The sequence below is a fragment of the Suillus subaureus genome (genome assembly GCF_016647635.1).
Source record: "Suillus subaureus strain MN1 chromosome Unknown BJ212scaffold_7, whole genome shotgun sequence".
Taxonomy (NCBI): Eukaryota; Fungi; Basidiomycota; class Agaricomycetes; order Boletales; family Suillaceae; genus Suillus; species Suillus subaureus.
In genome coordinates this window covers 894,771-912,341 of record NW_024538563.1, presented here as the reverse complement: position 1 = coordinate 912,341, position 17,571 = coordinate 894,771, and the positions used below count along the sequence as shown (strand labels likewise).

General features: G+C 47.6%; 7 protein-coding genes across 7 annotated transcripts; 5 read left to right on the top strand and 2 right to left on the bottom strand.

Moving 5' to 3' along the window:
• Positions 1 to 3,341: 3,341 nt before the first annotated feature.
• BJ212DRAFT_1337221 (uncharacterized protein) lies at positions 3,342 to 4,004 on the top strand (the record flags this gene model as incomplete). The annotated part of the gene is made up of 3 exons (XM_041334964.1): positions 3,342 to 3,473; positions 3,532 to 3,759; positions 3,823 to 4,004. The coding sequence occupies exons 2-3, from the start codon at positions 3,727 to 3,729 to the stop codon at positions 4,000 to 4,002; spliced, it is 213 nt and encodes a 70-aa protein (XP_041196134.1). The 5' UTR covers positions 3,342 to 3,473; positions 3,532 to 3,726.
• Positions 4,005 to 4,428: 424 nt separating this feature from the next.
• BJ212DRAFT_1337219 (uncharacterized protein) lies at positions 4,429 to 5,219 on the top strand. Its single transcript, XM_041334963.1, has 3 exons — positions 4,429 to 4,730; positions 4,791 to 4,863; positions 4,950 to 5,219. Exons 1-3 carry the CDS (start codon positions 4,587 to 4,589, stop codon positions 4,970 to 4,972), a joined length of 240 nt encoding a protein of 79 aa, XP_041196133.1. The 5' UTR covers positions 4,429 to 4,586; the 3' UTR covers positions 4,973 to 5,219.
• A 1,061-nt stretch (positions 5,220 to 6,280) lies between these two features.
• Positions 6,281 to 7,358, top strand: BJ212DRAFT_977470 (uncharacterized protein). Its single transcript, XM_041344499.1, has 4 exons — positions 6,281 to 6,382; positions 6,434 to 6,445; positions 6,499 to 6,630; positions 6,681 to 7,358. Exons 2-4 carry the CDS (start codon positions 6,437 to 6,439, stop codon positions 7,026 to 7,028), a joined length of 489 nt encoding a protein of 162 aa, XP_041196132.1. The 5' UTR covers positions 6,281 to 6,382; positions 6,434 to 6,436; the 3' UTR covers positions 7,029 to 7,358.
• On the bottom strand, positions 7,142 to 9,757 carry BJ212DRAFT_977270 (uncharacterized protein). The gene is made up of 13 exons (XM_041344498.1): positions 9,552 to 9,757; positions 9,252 to 9,498; positions 9,104 to 9,202; positions 8,943 to 9,043; positions 8,825 to 8,893; positions 8,621 to 8,772; positions 8,498 to 8,573; positions 8,326 to 8,450; positions 7,939 to 8,270; positions 7,605 to 7,882; positions 7,542 to 7,550; positions 7,395 to 7,490; positions 7,142 to 7,338 (listed from the first exon to the last, which is right to left on the bottom strand). Exons 1-13 carry the CDS (start codon positions 9,601 to 9,603, stop codon positions 7,256 to 7,258), a joined length of 1,719 nt encoding a protein of 572 aa, XP_041196131.1. The 5' UTR covers positions 9,604 to 9,757; the 3' UTR covers positions 7,142 to 7,255.
• Positions 9,758 to 10,434: 677 nt separating this feature from the next.
• Positions 10,435 to 12,348, bottom strand: BJ212DRAFT_1337199 (uncharacterized protein; the record flags this gene model as incomplete). Its single annotated transcript, XM_041334962.1, has 2 exons — positions 10,435 to 11,431; positions 11,490 to 12,348. Coding segments are annotated over 2 exons (1,741 nt in total), but the record flags the coding sequence as incomplete, so codon positions are not given.
• An 808-nt stretch (positions 12,349 to 13,156) lies between these two features.
• On the top strand, positions 13,157 to 15,041 carry BJ212DRAFT_1575321 (NADP-dependent oxidoreductase domain-containing protein; the record flags this gene model as incomplete). Its single annotated transcript, XM_041342133.1, has 15 exons — positions 13,157 to 13,188; positions 13,241 to 13,363; positions 13,419 to 13,455; positions 13,508 to 13,597; positions 13,652 to 13,753; positions 13,807 to 13,873; positions 13,930 to 13,967; positions 14,014 to 14,089; positions 14,144 to 14,158; positions 14,211 to 14,311; positions 14,363 to 14,457; positions 14,508 to 14,558; positions 14,609 to 14,682; positions 14,737 to 14,793; positions 14,850 to 15,041. 15 exons carry the CDS (start codon positions 13,157 to 13,159, stop codon positions 14,933 to 14,935), a joined length of 1,044 nt encoding a protein of 347 aa, XP_041196129.1. The 3' UTR covers positions 14,936 to 15,041.
• A 140-nt stretch (positions 15,042 to 15,181) lies between these two features.
• BJ212DRAFT_1337173 (uncharacterized protein) lies at positions 15,182 to 16,865 on the top strand. The gene is made up of 3 exons (XM_041334961.1): positions 15,182 to 15,317; positions 15,376 to 16,139; positions 16,191 to 16,865. Exons 1-3 carry the CDS (start codon positions 15,276 to 15,278, stop codon positions 16,816 to 16,818), a joined length of 1,434 nt encoding a protein of 477 aa, XP_041196128.1. The 5' UTR covers positions 15,182 to 15,275; the 3' UTR covers positions 16,819 to 16,865.
• Positions 16,866 to 17,571: the final 706 nt, after the last annotated feature.

The window sequence follows — 17,571 nt, the reverse complement described above, 5'->3', positions numbered from 1 at the left end:
TCAAACGATCCAAATTCGTGGCCATTCATCAGTTCGGCTCGGTTCCTCAGCTATATCTTAGGTTCGTGCAGATCCAACGGACGATGTCGGTGATGTCTTGATCTAACCTGAACTGTGGTTTCGCAGTTTCCGCCTGTGCTGTTGTGATATACGATTATGGTGAGCGATATAGTAATTATTCGAGAAATCGCTGATGCTCTTATGTATTCACAGTACTGACACTCGGACGAGAGGTAAGTTGATGCCATTACTGGAGCAACAGTCTCGCTAAACGTGATATTATAGGTCGAATTGATCTGGGTGAGCAGAGTCCGGTATCAGAAGAATAGCTGATAATTCGGGACAGAGGCGACGCTGGTCCCTTATGACCGTGTTATACCTCAGCGTGCGTAGCTTCTGTTAGAGGTACAGCTGCCAGTAAGCTATACTAACTCTAAATTTAAATTCCCAAGATACGCTACATTGGAACACTGTATATTGTGTACGCGTGCAAGGCTGACAAGGTGATACTGTGCTGATAACTCATCTCTCACAATCAGTACGTATATTCTGGGTATGTTTTGGTATATATACTATGTTGGTACTTTTGACCAGTGCCATACAGACTCTCCGACAGTCTCGTTGTCAGATGCAGTGAGTGTTTTGTACCTATTCCATCCCATTCCAATCTAATCAACTGCACTCCTACGTAGGGGTGAGTGAGATCTTCAACGAGTATGTTGGTTGAACTTGGCTCAACCTGACGACTACAACAGGTGTGAGTCTGGCCCAGTGTTTGATCCTACGAGGGTGATCACTAATTGGGTACTTCAGGCAATGATATCGAAGCTGTACAAAGTTGGGTAAATGTGGTCGTAGCTGCCATGCTGGGTGGTAAGCTACGAAACCGTAATGCTTCAGTGATGTTGCCTGGACTAAAACACCATGCAAGTCATCATGATTGCTCGGTTACATGCTATGTATCAGGGATCGAGAAAGATGCTCATCTTTCTCATCGTAATCTTCCTTGCTGTCAACATTGCCTGCATAGTGATCACCGCGATAGGGATTAAGTATATTGTGGGGGGTAAGTTTTACTTATTGGATTGAAGAGAAGAACAGAACTCATCGAACGAACACCAGAGGAGGTGATACTCTTTAACACCTATGAATGCGGTTATGATTATGAGGGAGATATCCAGATTTTGATCACAATAGTTTGGACACTCGGTACTGCATGGGAAGTCCTTGCACTGTCTCTTTCAGTCTGGATTGCAGTAAGACACTTCCGTGACATGCAACGCTCCAGATCAACGAGAGGGTCGACCATCGAGGACTGTTTCACAGTAATGATAAAATCTCACCTGCTTTACTTTGCAAGGTTAGTTTGTGATGTGAACGAGGTCATAATTGCCCCTGAATTTCTGCACATGCTAGCTTTGCTGCTGTTTCTTGCCTCCAGCTCGGACATGTCTCTCCAGCCATCTTGGTGCGCCGATTTGTCACTGACATCTACATGTAACCACTGCTCATATTTTCTATAGGACTCAAATTCTGTGGGAACTGAGATATACACCGGCATTCTTCAAATTTCCTTGATCGTGCAGGTGTTTGTGCTGGGACCGCGTCTCATCCTTAGTATTCGAGATTATAACGCTAGGCTTGTGATCAACTCCGACGCAGCAACCTGTATGACTTCGATCGCTTTTCAGGAGCGCGTAGATGTGTCAACTAGCAGTACTGTGTAGCACGGGAAATGCTGCTGGGTGCTCTGCAGGGAGGATAAGAAGTGTTTGAAGTTCTGCCGTATATTTATTGCTGTTCCAGTAGAGAACCCAGGGGTCTCTGCAACCCAGTTTCCTGTTGTATCGCTACAGGCACGAAGTACTAGCTACTCACTCACACATGCACCGAGTTGCAAGCTGGATCTTTTGCACCCATCCTGTCTCTTCAGATGCAAGGTCTATGATATTTACGTCTGTAGAGTGTGTCTCACTAAATTCACCTTTCCTTGTGTAGGCATATTCATAGTAAGAACGCGATGTGGGGGGGCTCACGAATCCTGTTGGTCGTTCCATTTGCTTTACAATTTATTCTGTATGGCCTCTTTGAAGGTGTATATTTCGTGTAGTTTGAAACTAGTCGTGCACGAAGGTATATCAGGATGGGTAGTAGGATCTGCCCAAGATTTAAAATAACGATGGAATGATTTTTAATTACGACTGCGCAGCTGCCGTCTCCAGTAATGAAGACGAGAATAAGTGCGTCAAAGTCTCGCGAGTACTGCAGCTATGCGTGGACGTTGTATCTTCTTTATTGTCAAGTAGATGGATGATTCCCTTACCGGTGATGCGCGCTCCCTCTGCTCATCCTCTGCTCATCCTCCAATTAAGCACCCACCGTCACCAGTCCCGCCGGGATAATGAAATATTGCACATTTTAAATGCGCTGAACTGTGCCGTGCTGGGCAGCCCATAATTGAATTGTGATACTCTAATGCGCACGCTCTCGATACCTAGTGGAGTGAGAATAATGCGCGGAAGATGGGTGAATATTGACTTGGACAGCGAGGAAAGTTCAGGCTGAAAGGAAGATAACATCTGCGTGTGAAGAAGACCTGCTTGCGTAAAATAAAAAAGTGAGTTTCAAAGGCAACATAGGCCGCTTCGACATCCCCTCCTGCCTGTATATCAATATCAACACTGACAGCACAATGAATTTGTTATTGTCGCCCGGATGGGGGATGATGATCTAGTTCAAATGTTGGAGAGCAGAGGTACGATCGTTATATGTGGAAGACGTACTAGGTCTTGAGGGTGGTAAGAAAGGAAATGCAATTGTTGAGGGTGAGCTCAAATTCAAAGGTAGTTGAGGATGGACAATTTGTAACAACTTCTCTGAACCCTGGTAGATTCGTACCAGTGACCGGCCTGGACTTGTCTGGGTACGCCACTCGACTTGTCCGTGATAGGATAATAAAATAAAAACGTCGGGTTGGTCACGAGCCTAGTTCTCTGGCGCCGGAAAAGGGCTAGGCAGGACAAGAGTAGGACAAAATAATTGTTCATGGTAAACCTCTGATGATTTATGATAGTCCTGATTCCTATGTGCACACCAGGAAGATTCCTTGGGTCGACAGTGGACGCACGCGAAAGTCAAGAAATCTGCATTGACAACACAATGCAAGGGTTCATGGACTCTCGCATTGTGACCAAGTTCACAATGGGTCGAATATGCTCGAAAGTCAAGAATCTGGATCCCAGTGTGACAAAAAGTGACAAACTCTTGAAGTGACAATCACGAGACCAATGGAAGGCCTCTGGGACTCCGGCCTCCTCGTTACATTTGAAATATAGGATTTTGGGCATATTAAGCAGAATGTATTAACTCTGTCCCTAAATTCAGTGAGCAACTTTGAAGACGTGTTGGAGTAGTATCGGTTGTTCGCAGACCTCCGAGTCCGTTCTAAATCTTGAAGAACCAAACAACGTGCGCTGTATCCAGTTACGCAATTTAAAAGTGCATTTCGAAAGCAGCAAAAATAGGACATACCTCTTCGATGCCTACTCCCTCGACCAAGATCTGTTCTGACAACACAAAATTAACGTGCCTGCCATTGTTGCTCTCGACGTACAAGAATGTCCGAGAGTGTTAACTTTGACACTCCGTGGTCTTTCGAGATCTCGCCTGTGAGAGGCATCTTTGATCTCGGGTCTGCTCTACTTGACATCTCATTGTACGTATTCTATGGCACGCAAATTCATCGAACATGCCCTCGCACTGGATGATGAATCATTGAACGGAAAAAAATCATGTGAGGGAGGTGATGCATGAGTCACGCACCCGGTCATTTACTTGCCATTAGTTATTCTTAACAGCTTACTTCCACCACACCCCCTTGAGTGCATCTTAAGTTATGCGCCAATCCTTATACTGCTTTGCAACACTACCAGGCAGCCATCGACATTCTTACTCGAGGTTGCCATGGACAGGATGAGGGAGATGAGTTGGAGAGTATTGTGAGGGCTTACATCGGCATGGTCGAGTATGGATGGACCGCTGGTGCGTTTCAATTTACTTATGTAAAACTCTCGTAAAAGAGTTGGCAGCTTTGTTCGGAAATTTTTCCTGCTGCCTGGCAATATATCAGTGCGCCAATTGGAGTCTTTTTTCCTTCTACCACGCCTTGAAAATTCACTTATGGATGAATACTTCAAGGCCTGTCATAGCCAACTGGCACCATAACAGATTAGGAATCTGCTCTGTGTGGATTCGGAAAGATTCGAAACCTGCTGACAAATGATTTTCCCTCGTATCATACCTTGACATTCACTCATGGACAGTTCAAGATTTATCTTAACTTGGGAAGTGTCCTGGCGAAGAAAGTGGCTACTCCAACAGTAGTGTCCTGTAAATTTGGTGTATGCTAATTTACTGTGTTAATCTGGGAGGCCCAAAATGCCCTGTTCATTAGGGTTAATCTGCTTGATATGCTGTATCGGCCAATCTGCTTGAAGTGTTCATCTGCCGGAATAAGAATGTTGCAATATTGCTCGATTTTTGAGGCAAGCCATTAGCCAATGTCAAACACTGGCCGAGGGTCACCGATGGTTGACTCGGAGACAGCACTTGCACACGAACACACCATGTCCACCATCGCATGGTTGAACTCTCCGTGTCGTGCTAATCAAAATCTCGGGACACTTCAAGATCATATCAAAATTCGACAGTGGCATCGTTATAAACCTGAGGTATGTGTTTCTGGCTAGCACCTCAACCTCAAATCAGTGAATCACACTCATACTATGCAGAATGCAAATCCCGCCAAAAAAATTGCTTGTTCGATGGCGAGATATGAACGAAACCATTTTCTGCAAGCGCACAGCGTCAGATATGGATATGTTTGAAGACCTTCCGCTCCCTGGACGCCATCCACCTCAACCGAGACCCTTCAACTCCAATCCACCCAACGATGCTGGTGTTGAGTGGCTGAACGATGAGCGAGGACTGCCGAGCGAGCTTGAAAAGGTTGACGACTCATACTTCTTGCTTGGAGGGGCAAATGCAGATATTGAGTTGCGCTCTCCCTATCTCCGGGACTTCCTGGACGAAACACCCCGAAACGTGAATCCCCACGCCAAGGTGTTAACAACATCGTCCATTGTTGCGTCGTCGTCGTTAGAGGCACTTCCTGATGCAAAAACCTGGGATGTATGGCTGTAGAACCACATTTACCCTAAATTCGTCAAATTTACAAGTAAATTAGCGCTAATCAGCAGATTTGCAAATTTACGCTAATTTACATAGGTTAATTTGACCTCCCGGATAGCCTCTGCTAATTAGCCCTGTTAATCTGGCCTCAGACCAGATTTACAGGACACTACGGGCCAACAGAATCGAAATCTGTTTCTCTTGGACTGCGCAGGGTCGAAACCTGCCGACGACAAGTTTTTTCTATTGGAACACACCTTGATATTCACTCATGGATGGTTTCGTCTGAGGTTGATGTTAACTGGTCTTAGCAGCCAAGTGGTTACTACAATAGAATCAACATCTGTTTCTCTTGGATTGCGCAGGTCCGAAACCTTGCCGACAATAAGATTTTTTTCTATTGGAACACGACATTGACTCAAGGATGGGTTCCTTGGAGGGTCATCTCAACAGATCTTAACTAAGTGGTTACCATCACAGAATCAAAATCTGTTCCTCTGGTACTGCGCAGGTTTGAAACCTGCCGACGATAAAGTTTCTTTTCTATCGGAACACATCTTGACATCCACTGATGGACAGATCTTCGGAGGTTGCCTCCAACTGGGCTTAGCCATGTGGTTACTACAACAGAATCCAAATCTGTTTCTCTTGGATCGCACAGGTTCGAAACTTGTCGGCGACAAGGTTTTGTTCTATCGCAACACACCTTGACATTCACTCATGGATGGTTTCTTCAGAGACTCGTCTAACTGGTCTCAGCCAAGTGGTTACTGCAACAGAATCCAAATCTGTTTCTCTTGGATCGCACAGGTTCGAAACGTGTGGGTGACAAAGTTTCTTCTATCGCAACACACCTTGACATTCACTCATGGATGGTTTCTTCAGAGACCCGTCTAACTGGTCCGTGACGCTCAAGAAACATTAAAATTGTTTTGGACTAGGGTCTGCCAATTCTTTTCCGCAACTGTTTGGTACGGCTCTGGCGGCGTGTTACTAAAGGCGATGCAACTGACATGCACACCTGTGATAGGTGTTCCAGGATATCAATTCTGTACGACTCACTGTCCCAGGAACCCTTGGGCTGTACTTTCTGCGCAAGCCTAGTTGACTTGTGAATCTGAGCCCAACTGGAAAACATAACCACGCCCACAATGCGATCTCGGCAGAGATGTTGCAATAGCGCAGATCATCGGTGAGAGTCAACAGTCCATACAGTACAATAATTTTCTGACTGACATTTCAGCTGATGTTTTTGGTGACACTATTCTTATCTTGGCCCCGTTTCGCCTCATTTATAAAGGCAGATAGACGAAGGCGCAGAAAATCCGGATACTCGCCATCTTTTCGACGTCAGCAATCACCACCGTTGTTAGTCTTGTCCATGCATATTACGTCTTGTCCGATGGAGGGCTAAGGGAGGCAGTGACTGCTATGGTAGAGGTATAGTACTATCAGTGCTCAGACCGCAAGTATTATTGATCACCTTTAAGATTTCTGTGACCTTGATTGTCGCGAACTTAAGCGTGGTCGTGGCATTCTCCTTGAGAATGAGCGCAGAAGATGTCACATCCTCGCCAGCACCGTTGAAATTTACGTCCATCGTAACCTTTGGATCACAGCCTAGGAGGCGCCGCTTGAGCGACTCTCTCGCCACGACTGTGATAAACGTTGAAACCACCACGATTAAGTTGGTCGATCTCCCTGAAACTTGCCCCAGTGCGCTGAAAAGTGGCAACACCGACGAAGTTTATTTAAACAGCGCAGAGGGAAAACAGACTGGTGAATTGTGCATCAACAAAACAAACCAAAACCGTGCAAATCATGTAGCAGGCCAGTAATAGCCGGAACAAGGTACACAATTACTACATTCCCTACAAATAACCGAGAGAGTTGTGAGCTATGATACAAGTCTGTGCATGTGACTAGGTTTTATCCATACTCCTACAAGCCTTTAGCACTTTAGCATTTAGGTCGAGCAAGGTTTCTGCTGACTGAGGCGGTTATCCAAATGTACTGTACCAACCCAAAACAATTGTCCACAACAAAACGAAACGAAAAATGCTGTTCATGGTAAATCACTTTCGTCCATATTCAAGATAAACTTGGTATAGAAACGAACGCCTTCATTCAAGCTATCTGCACGGAAAGCTGGTATGAGGGACTGCATGAGCGAGGAAAGCAACGTAACACTATGTAACACTTGCCTTCATTGACAGTGTGTGCTCCATTGAAAATATCAGTGTCAAAGGACGGCGAGAAGCGGAAAATATGCTTGGTCAAATTCCAGTAGAATCGTGTGTCTGAGACCACATGAAGGGATAATTCATTATGAGTAGATCACCGTTGCTTACCAGTGTTGCCTGGTTGATACCATTCGTTAGAATCGTGCAGTGCAAACCAGACAACCAGCATACCAATAGATAGAGAGGGTATAATCACGACCTCACTGCTGTTGCGGGTAGGGGAGCTCTCAAAGGTAGCTTTAATGCTTCCTTGCAAGAGTGCCCAAGGACCATACTCGGTAGGCGTCACGGGCGAAGGTTCCAAGGCCGTCCCGAGGAAGTCGGACAGAACGACTTGACCAGCACCACCACAAGTCACATTGCTGCCGAACGCGACGAGTGCGAGGTCATACTTGGCTGCCAACGGGGTCAAAAGGTCGACCATGTGCTGCTGCAGCTCGCTAACAGAACTAAAAATAAGAAGTGAGCAAAATCCTGGAAATCCTATGTACAAAAGATGCCAGACCTATGCTCTGCGATGCGGTGATTGACCACTGCGCTAGCACGCTCTGGGAGAGCGTTAACTTTCACGCCACCTTCGACGAGGTCTACCGCCTGTGTGGTCCCAAGTATTGCTTTGTACTGGGGATGCGAAGCCAGAAGTCGCTCTTGAAGCACCTTCAGAGCCGCGTCATCTGTGACCGCTTTTCTTGCGAGTTTTCGCAAGTCGTCAGGGTACACTGGATTGTAGGCCGCAAGGCACTGCGTCGTCGCAAACGGGGTTCCTGTTCGGGAAAGACTGGCTTGGTGCGGGTTATCCTCCACCGCTGCTATGAAACGGGAGAGGAGACCGATGCTCTGTACAGTACTGCTGATTAATCATCAATCAGAAGGTGTGGCGATCGACACGCACTGTATGAGAAGGTGGTACGCTCGAATGACCACCCGGAGTTGAAACCGTGATCTTGACATCACGATATCCCTTCTCAGATGTTGAGGGAGTCGCAAAAATAATGCCACCCATGTCCGTGTAAAAAGCTAACACAAAGTCAAGTCGTACTATTTGCAACATTTAGTGTACGTACATCCTTCGTCAAGAAGCAAGGCAAAAGAATCGCGCCCATACATTTCTTCCAAGTATCGAGCAAGATGACCAGCACCCTGAAGCGGCCTATCAATAATGAAGCTTGTATGGAGGTTATCCTGACCTCTATGCCTTCGGACTCTTCGTCGAATCCATACGAAAGTATAAGGGTGCGTGTAGGAGAGAAATCTTGCTCTAACAAGGAATCGATGGCGAGCAATTGTCGTATCAAGTCGCTTTTGTCATCGCAAGTACCACGACCCCATATCCACGTGCCTTTAATAGTACAGATGTAAGTAGCACCTCGCGGGGTTGAAAGTTTGCCTACCGTCATAGTACCCTGAATACGGACCGTGTTTCCAGTCTTTGGCTGTCTGACCTTCAACTGGTACGACATCTGAAACGACATCAACCGAAATTCCGGAGGATGTTCAAACGAGAATAACCTTGATGAGCGGCCAAGATATAAGGTTTTGCCGTAGTTGATCCCTGCCAATGAAATACTAGACCATATGTATTGATTTTGGTGACATTGAGGGACTCGTAGCTAGACATAAAACATGAGCTACTAGCTTATGAAATGACAACTTTGAAGATCCCGACGTACACGCGAGGAAATGAGGCCTCGAGAACTCGATGAAGCTCTGCGAACGTATCCCATCGATTATCTTCACCGACCGGTCCATTATCGTCGTACGATTCGGTCCTAAGAGCGGATCTATGTCTCCACAGTGACATGCGAGATTAGGACTCACGGTACACGGACTGCATCTCCGAGGGCCTGAATGGCTCTTTGCTTGAAATTTTCTGAGTTGTATGCCACATCCAAGTCTTCACTGATCCCACGATGCTTGGTTGGATGTAAAGCCGCCCACTGAGGGCATGTGGTGGAATTGACGCCCGGAGATAGGGACACGGCAAGCCCATTACGAGGACCCGCAAGCCACAACCGAGAAAGATGGCAGTTTGGCAAGAAAGCGGAGTCGCAGAACTTATAGAGCACTATTGAAATGATTACCAGGCCGCACAAAAGCACTCGAAATGCAAGCAGTGACCTAAACCAGCCGCTTTCATGCCGCTCGCAGTGCTTCTTCGATGTTCTACCATTGGGACAACATAAATCCGATTGCGCGGGAGCCATATAAGAGATATGATGACTCTTCGGAAAGCTTTTGAATGTATGAGCAACGAGGGCTATATGACTCGGAGGGAGTGGACGGGTGAGTTATGTAGTTGTTTGGTCCATTTAGTCGACGTACTCGGCCAAGGTCAGATTCCCATCAAGAGTTATCATTAGAGATAGCTGCTAGGCGGCGTCAGACGTCCGAGTCAAAGTCTGCTTTGATTCGATCAAGTACTTATTACTTGATCATGCCACACCACAGCTCTTCCATAAAGGACCATAGTCTCAAATGATTCTAGTTGGTGGCCGTTCATTAATTTCGTATTTCCAATTTGCAGGTTCGTGCAAATTCAGATGGATGATGTCGGTAATGTCTCGATCTAACTCGAACTGTGGTTTCCATACAGATTCTCTGGCGGTCTCATTGTCAACCGTCAGATGCAGTGAGTACTTTGTATCCGTTACCTCCCATTCGCCCAATCAACTGCACTCGTATGCGGACTCGGAGGTGAGCGAGATCCTCGACGAGCACGTTGGTTGACTTGGCTCAACAGTTTGATCTAGCCCTCAGATTTGTATCATGCGCACAGGGCATGAGTCGGTAGAGTATCCGTAGATCCCGTTGAATCTACAGTTCCTACTTATATTCTTGGTGATGATATATCCAATATGGGTGCGGGAAAGCGAAAGGGTTCCTGACGGGGATTCTGCAGGGTCGTTATCAATAGGTGTATACTGCCCAGCTGCCCCACAATCCAACTGCTCAAGAAATATGTATATTCAGTAGCCAACAAGGCCGGTATATCACCTCTGGAAATGTATATGTACCGCGTAAAACTAGATGTGCGTGAGGGTATATGAGTAAAAGGTATCGCAGTTTCCCGAACACAGAAATAGTGGTGGAATACTTTTCTTCAGACAGTTCATCAATCAATCAAACCACCCCACGTCCCTCATCTCCAGAGCCAAGTTGCCCCACTCGCATCCACCACCCTTACGCCCCGCACACTCCGTTGCAAATCGCAAGCACTCGTCAAGCCTCCATCGCGCAGTGACGTCTACTTCCTTTTCCTCCGCTTGCACGGGGGTATATGGCGCCCCAGGAAGAATGCGCCTGCTGAGAGACCATATCATCCCCGCAACGAATGCGGAATGTGCGCCCTCTTCGTCTTGTGGGTCCTCCGAGAGCGACGGTAAAGGCTGCACGGGTATAGAGCTCTGTACGTGTTGGGGGGGACGTGCGTGTGCGTGGCCGTGACTATGGCCGTTAATGTGAAGATGAGGATTGGGAAGTGAGTGGGGCAAGGATGTACCGCGGGTGGTATGCGTAGACCTCGCGTCATCTTCTTCGTCGTCGTCATCATCAAGTGGGTGGAAGGATTCTCCCGCTGATGACGTGCGCCCTCTTGGCTCGTCGTCGTGGTCTTCTGAGTATCCACTGTCACGATTTCCGGCAGATGCTATGGTGAACCCGCTTGAGTCAGGGCTGCGGCGGCCAGCCCAAAATTCTGAGCCGCTCCGCACACTCTCGACACCCTCGGCAGTAGAGATGATGGAATGTAAGTTGGAGTTGGTGTGTGCATGGGATCTGCCTATCGGAAGTGGAGACCAGGAGGAGGACTGGAGATATTCACGCGTGGGGAGGGAGAGAAGGGCTGAACCGAGGGCACCTCCATATAATACAAGGAGCGCGTGCGGAGGTGCGTGTCGTGCAAGTGCAAGGAGAATAGCGCGCGGAGAAGGTGGGCCAGGGTTGGAGAGTGAGGGAAAAGTTTGCGCTGAAAGAAAGATCACGTCTGCGTGGGGGATGAGCTAGTTGCATAAAATGGTCAAATAATGTACGTTTCAGAGAAGGTTGAAGAGGACATACAGCTTCGACACCTTCTCGTGCCCTTCGGCCGAGATCCACGCTGAGAACACAATGTGCTCGCCACTTTCGCTCACGTGCAAGACCATCTACTCCAAGAATGTTGGAGAGCGTGGTTTTGATGCTCCGCCCTTCAAAATGCAGCCAGTCAAAAGGCGCGGGTGAAAGTGGACTTTGAGTGGGCACAATCGCCATATGTGGGGCAGCGCTTCCTGCAGGAGCTGTTGCAGGCCTGGAAGACATACTAGGTCTCGGTGGTGGAGTGGTAACAAATGCATTTGGGAAGACAGGAGAGGGTGAAGGTGGGTTTGGAGGTGGTTGAGGTGGTTGGGGGTGGGAAATGCCAACGTAGTTCTCCGGTGCAAGAACAGGGCCAAGCAAGGCAATAAAATCTTCATGGGACATCTCTGGAAGTGGATTATGATTTATAACAGTCCTTTCACCAGTATCACGGGCATGCATTACCCATGCAGATGGAACACCGAGACCGGGCCAGGGTTTGCAGTATTTTGTGCGCACTCCACCTGCCTCTAGCTCATCTCGCAGTCGAATTCCGTCGGGTGACGCGCCCAAACTCGCTATGAGCATAGGTTCCACAGCGGCAGGAAGCGCTGCCAAAAAACCGAGTATATGTCCAGCGCTACCACCACGTGCGGTGGTAACTGCTTGTGCCCGAGACGCCGTACCCGGAACTGGATGCGAGCAAAGATCCAGTGAGCATGTGAAGAAAATTGTCCCTGTAGAGAAAATACGAAATGGTTTGGAGATAGATGGACTTGGCATAGGCGAACTGGCGTGGGTGGACGTTGGGGAGTGGGTTGTACTGGACGCTGAAAGCGTGTCGCGTCGCAGGCGAGCCATCCTGTATGTGTAATTGCGCGGCGTTTAGTGTTAAGTCTAACTGAAAGTGGGAGACGTCGCCCACGTCGAGTCGACTGAAAAGAAGCCATTAAAGTTCACCTTGTCGTAACTCACATGGACCCGAAAAACCACTGTTCAGGTCCATCATGATGGGTCTACTTATCGACAATCGACAGATTCTAGCACTAGCTTCAACACGCAGCCAGTCAGGCAGACTCCTCGTCAATCCCAGACACAACATCCTCGTGAGTCGTGATATAGCATGCAATAACTACAAATATAGCGTTTCAACTCCACGAGGCATTCTATCGATCTATCAAGGCGAATGTGGGGTAGTTCCTGGACGTGGGGTGTTTTGCTTTACACCGTTCAACATCTATTAACGCCGTCAATCTGGTGCACGAGTTGTGTACGAGCATATATCGATCACGGAGCGGGCTCCCAAGTCCTAGGTAGTGGGATATGTGACAGAATGGTACAACGCATGTTTGTGAGGGTACGCCACGAAGGTGAGTCAGTTTCAGCCGAAGCAGTTACAGACTTACAACAGTATAGACTACGGTAATCTTTGATTCCTTATTACCGAACAATGATATTTGAATTTGGATATATACTCGAATCGATGGATATCCGGGGCGCCGTCTTAGAAGGAGCAGTCACATGCACATGTCAGGTGAGCAAGCTATACACACGAGTACTCAAGAATATCAACATGGCACGCCCTTCCCATCATTCCGCCATTCTTCTTAAGTGACTGAGCTCGTTCGCATCTCATTGTTCGTCGACAAATCGAAGTGACTTCTGCCAACATGTCTATGCCAAGGAAAGTGCCTTACAGTGAGTCTGCCAGCAGTTGCAATTGTAGGAAGTACTCACTCTGTCTACGTGCTTAGCGAGGCTGGGGAATTCTGGCTGAAGGTGTCCAAAATCATTCTTGGGACTATGCAGTACGGCAACAAGGGATGGCAAGATTGGGTTCTCGGAGAGGATGAAGCAGTCGAACACATCAAGGTCGCGTAAGTTCTCGGCCTCGGTATCCCGTACACATGTTCCCCTGATTACTAGGACCAGTTACGAAGCAGGGATTCAAACTTTTGATACCGCCGACGTGAGTCGTTATTGTCAAAACTTGTTAAATCACAATATCACCTATTTCTCAGACATATTCGAATGGTTACTCGGAAGTAATTCTTGGACGTGCGATCAAGAAATTAAATTTGCCCCGCGACGAAATCGTCGTCATGACCAAGGTAGTACATGTCGTTAGTATTCTGCAGCTCTCTCATCACATTTGCCTTGAACAGGTGTTCAATGTTGTCGGACGTGAATACAATATCTCCCAGCTTGGCGGGCGCAAAGACCCGGATCAAAATGGTTATGTGAACCAGCATGGCCTCAGCCGGAAGGCATGTTCTCAATCGATTTTGAGGTGATTCGAATTTCTGAACTTACAAAATAGCATATCTTCGCAAGCGTGAAAAAGAGTCTAGAGCGGCTTCAAATGGACTATATCGACGTTCTACAATGTATGTCTAATCATCAACATGCTCAACTCTTTCTTATAATACTTATTCACTCGTAGGTCACAGATTCGACAATGAAACACCGATTGAAGAGACGGTAATGCATATTCTCTACTGGCTTTTACGTGCTAATTTTTGAGAAGATGCAAGCATTGCACGATGTGGTCAAAGCCGGCTATGTTCGCTACATCGGAATGAGTTCTTGCTGGGCATACCAGTGTGAGTGCACCTCATTGCTCTGTAGAGCCAGTCTAATGTTCGTTTGCTGTTCAGTCCAAGCCATGCAGAGTGAGATCTCAATCGGGGGTACACTCCGTCATCTGACCTCAAATTAACGCAGACTATGCGATCACAAACAAGCTCACTCCCTTCATCTCCATGCAGAACCACTACAGTCTGCTCTATCGCGAGGAGGAGCGCGAGATGTTCCCTACTCTCAAGGTTCTTTCATAGTGTTTGATGATATCAGCATCGTGACTCAACGATATTAAGATGTTCGGTGTCGGCTCGATCCCATGGTCTCCACTGGCTCGTGGTGCCCTCACACGCCCGCTTGGACAGCAGACAAGCAGAGGTCAGACTGATTGGCAAGTATTTCAATATCTTCACGGGGTGACCGTCTCATGGCTTTTTACAGGTTCATTGGGAATTATGCCCAAGCATCGTCATACGAAACTATCATTAGCCGGTATGCTGATTCCTTGCTAAGAAAAACAGTGATTCTGACAGGTTGATCAGGGTCGAAGAACTTGCCAAGAAGAAAGGTGTGACCATGGCTCAAATAGCCATAGCATGGATCTTGGCAAAGGAAGGTGAGTTATTTTGATGTTCATGTGGGTACTCGATCAATGAAGTCGATCCCCCAGGAGTATCGGCTCCTATTGTTGGAACCACGAGTATCGCAAATCTGAAAGATATCATTGGCAAGTGGCGATGCCTGCATGAAAAAATTCCTGTGGCACTAACTTGGAACCCATAGCTGGAATAGACGTGAAACTTACGGTGGAGGAGATCAAGTTCCTTGAGGAAGAGTACAAACCGACTGCTGTGATTGGTCACTTCTGAGCGGTTTAAACAATGCGCAACTCACTTAGATACATATTGGTCCTGATTCCCTACTTTCTCAATGAACAAATTTGAAGCCGGTGAACGACAACCGGAATCACAAGACAAAGAGCCGGTAATACTTCGGATCTTGCACGCTCCAAAGTTCTATACTTCCGGAAGAACGTAACTTTTAAGTGATATCCGGAGAAATTTCAGGTCACGTGTACAAGAATGCTTGGCATAATACACACGCGGGCTGGCAGCCGAACAATGACTTGAACCTAATAATTTGAACACGTAGTATGCTTCTATCCTGAACAGGTGCCACGAAACCCAATCGCCAATAGCTGACTCGAAAATGTACATGAAAAGAGAGTTCAAAGGTGAAGATGGGGCAGGGGTAAGTATTTGATCCACCCAAGTACAATATATAGTCTCATGCACCAATAATTGCCTAGGAACCACTTGAAGGGGAAGATTGGGAAGACGTCCCAGACAAGGACATTAGCCCAGAGCGGTTCGACGATTTCGACTCTCCAAGTACAACGAGCACTTTTACAGATGCCTCGAAGCCGAGGCGTCGTGCGGGCTCGAAACCCGTCTTTGCCGCTGAGACCCCTCGGCGTAATCGCGCAGCACCTCTACGGTCAAAGCGCAAGAAAAGTCCCATCGTGGACAAAGAATACATCATAGACAAAGAGAGCATTATTGACAAAGAGCAGATCAAAGAAGCGTTGACCACTAGTGCCCACCACTCAAGCATTTATATTCTCGACGTTTTCCTTCGAGCAGTGCGACTTATGCGCATACCATTGTCAATCATGCTCTTCCTTTGGATGTTGGCATTTGCGATGATACGCCTTTCGGGTGCGTTGCGCACAGCGTTTTCCCCGATGTGTTACCTTCCTGTGGTATCGAGGTCGGCGCTGTGTGCTCCGCTGGATCCGCAAATTACCAAATGGGCGGATTTTCCGCATCTTATGGAAACCCAGGGCTCTACTTTTGAGAAGCTTTTGGAGGGGTCTGTCGGAGGATCTGGACTCTCGATTGAAATTCGGAAGGCTGAATTCGCCACTGCGGATCTCGCAACCCTCGTACGATATAGCGACCTCAAGTCTAATGACACCCTAGCTGATCTCCTGACAACTTTCGTGAAAGATGCCAAGAATACCGCTAGGGGTCTCACAAAGCTTAGTTCGAGAATCGGTGGCGCTGTGGACAAGTAAGTAGTCGTACGTTTGGTGTGGAAATATTGTATGCTCATTTTCAATAGCGTCATGGCAGTGAACGGGTATGCGATGCGCACCATACAAGAGGCGGAGAAAAACGCGCCGTCACCGTATTCACTCATGGCTTTGATCCCGTTCCATACGGGACCCACGACACAGGAGGTGATAGTCGACACATTCACGACTGCGATGGATACCTTTTCTGTAGCAATCCAGCGACTTATTCTGGAAGCGGAGATATCCCTGCACAACTTGGATGTACTTGAGGAAGATCTTTCCGCTGTACGCGAAGTTGTGATGCGCGAGGACATTGACGTCACAGCTGAGAAATCCGAGCTTTTGGGAGCGCTGTGGACGATGCTGGGCGGGAACAAACGCGCACTACGGGATACTGACAGACGTCTTAATTTACTTCAAGACCTTGGTGACTATCGGAAACAAGCGCAAGCGCATGTTGTTGCCGCACTCCAGACACTCAACTCGATGAGTGAGGACATGGAGGATTTACGAGAGAGGGTAGCGGCTCCTGAATTGGTTGATGGGCGCATCCCACTCCACGTGCATATCGAGAGCATTCAGAGCGGACTTCAAAGGCTACAGGAGGGCCGGGTGAGAGCAAAAGAGAGGGAAGAAGAGGTGATGAGAAAAGTGTTGGGGCTCGGCACCGATTGAGTCGAGAAACGTGTCATATGGTGGAACTTGCTTCGATTGTGCTTAGGTTGATATATATACCTAGTGATCTATCTACAATTTATACGGGCGGGACATGAGTGTACCAACCCGGCACCAAAATTGTGAGGCTTGGCAGGTCATCGTGATCAACGTATCGACTCGAAAGTCGAGGCACACGTGGAGTAGTGCATGATTTCGCTTGTTATCAGGCGTTTTTGCAAGATAACATATGGATAGGCGTGTCCGGAGGTAGATCTGTTGCGTGTCGAACAGATCACGTCGTGTGTACAACACGATGGATAACAGCCAATGATGAAGGCACGGCGAAAACCTAATTTACGGTGAATCCCGACTTCATGGGATTTGAACATGGCCCCTGAGCATTGCGATTCTCAGTGGACTCACGAACATAGCTTATTATCATGTGTACCCACCAGGTGGATAACGTTATCAATAGTCAGTGAGGCAAAACAGGCAAGCGCTGCACGCCGAGACCCGTTCCGGTAATTATGTGTGTGGCTTACCTTTGTGCTGGTCCAGGCCCTGCGCAGAGTGTGAATTTAGCTGTGGATGAAAGCCAGTGGGCCAGCAGATCAATGAGCATGGACGGGTTCAAGCATTTGTGGCTCCGAATCTTGATGTGGCAATTGGGATCTTATTGTGGTTACGTAAATTATTCTGGATATAACGGGTAAGGATCGGGTAAACACAATTGTCCGTCCACTACAGTACTGACGCATGGCCCGGACGGTC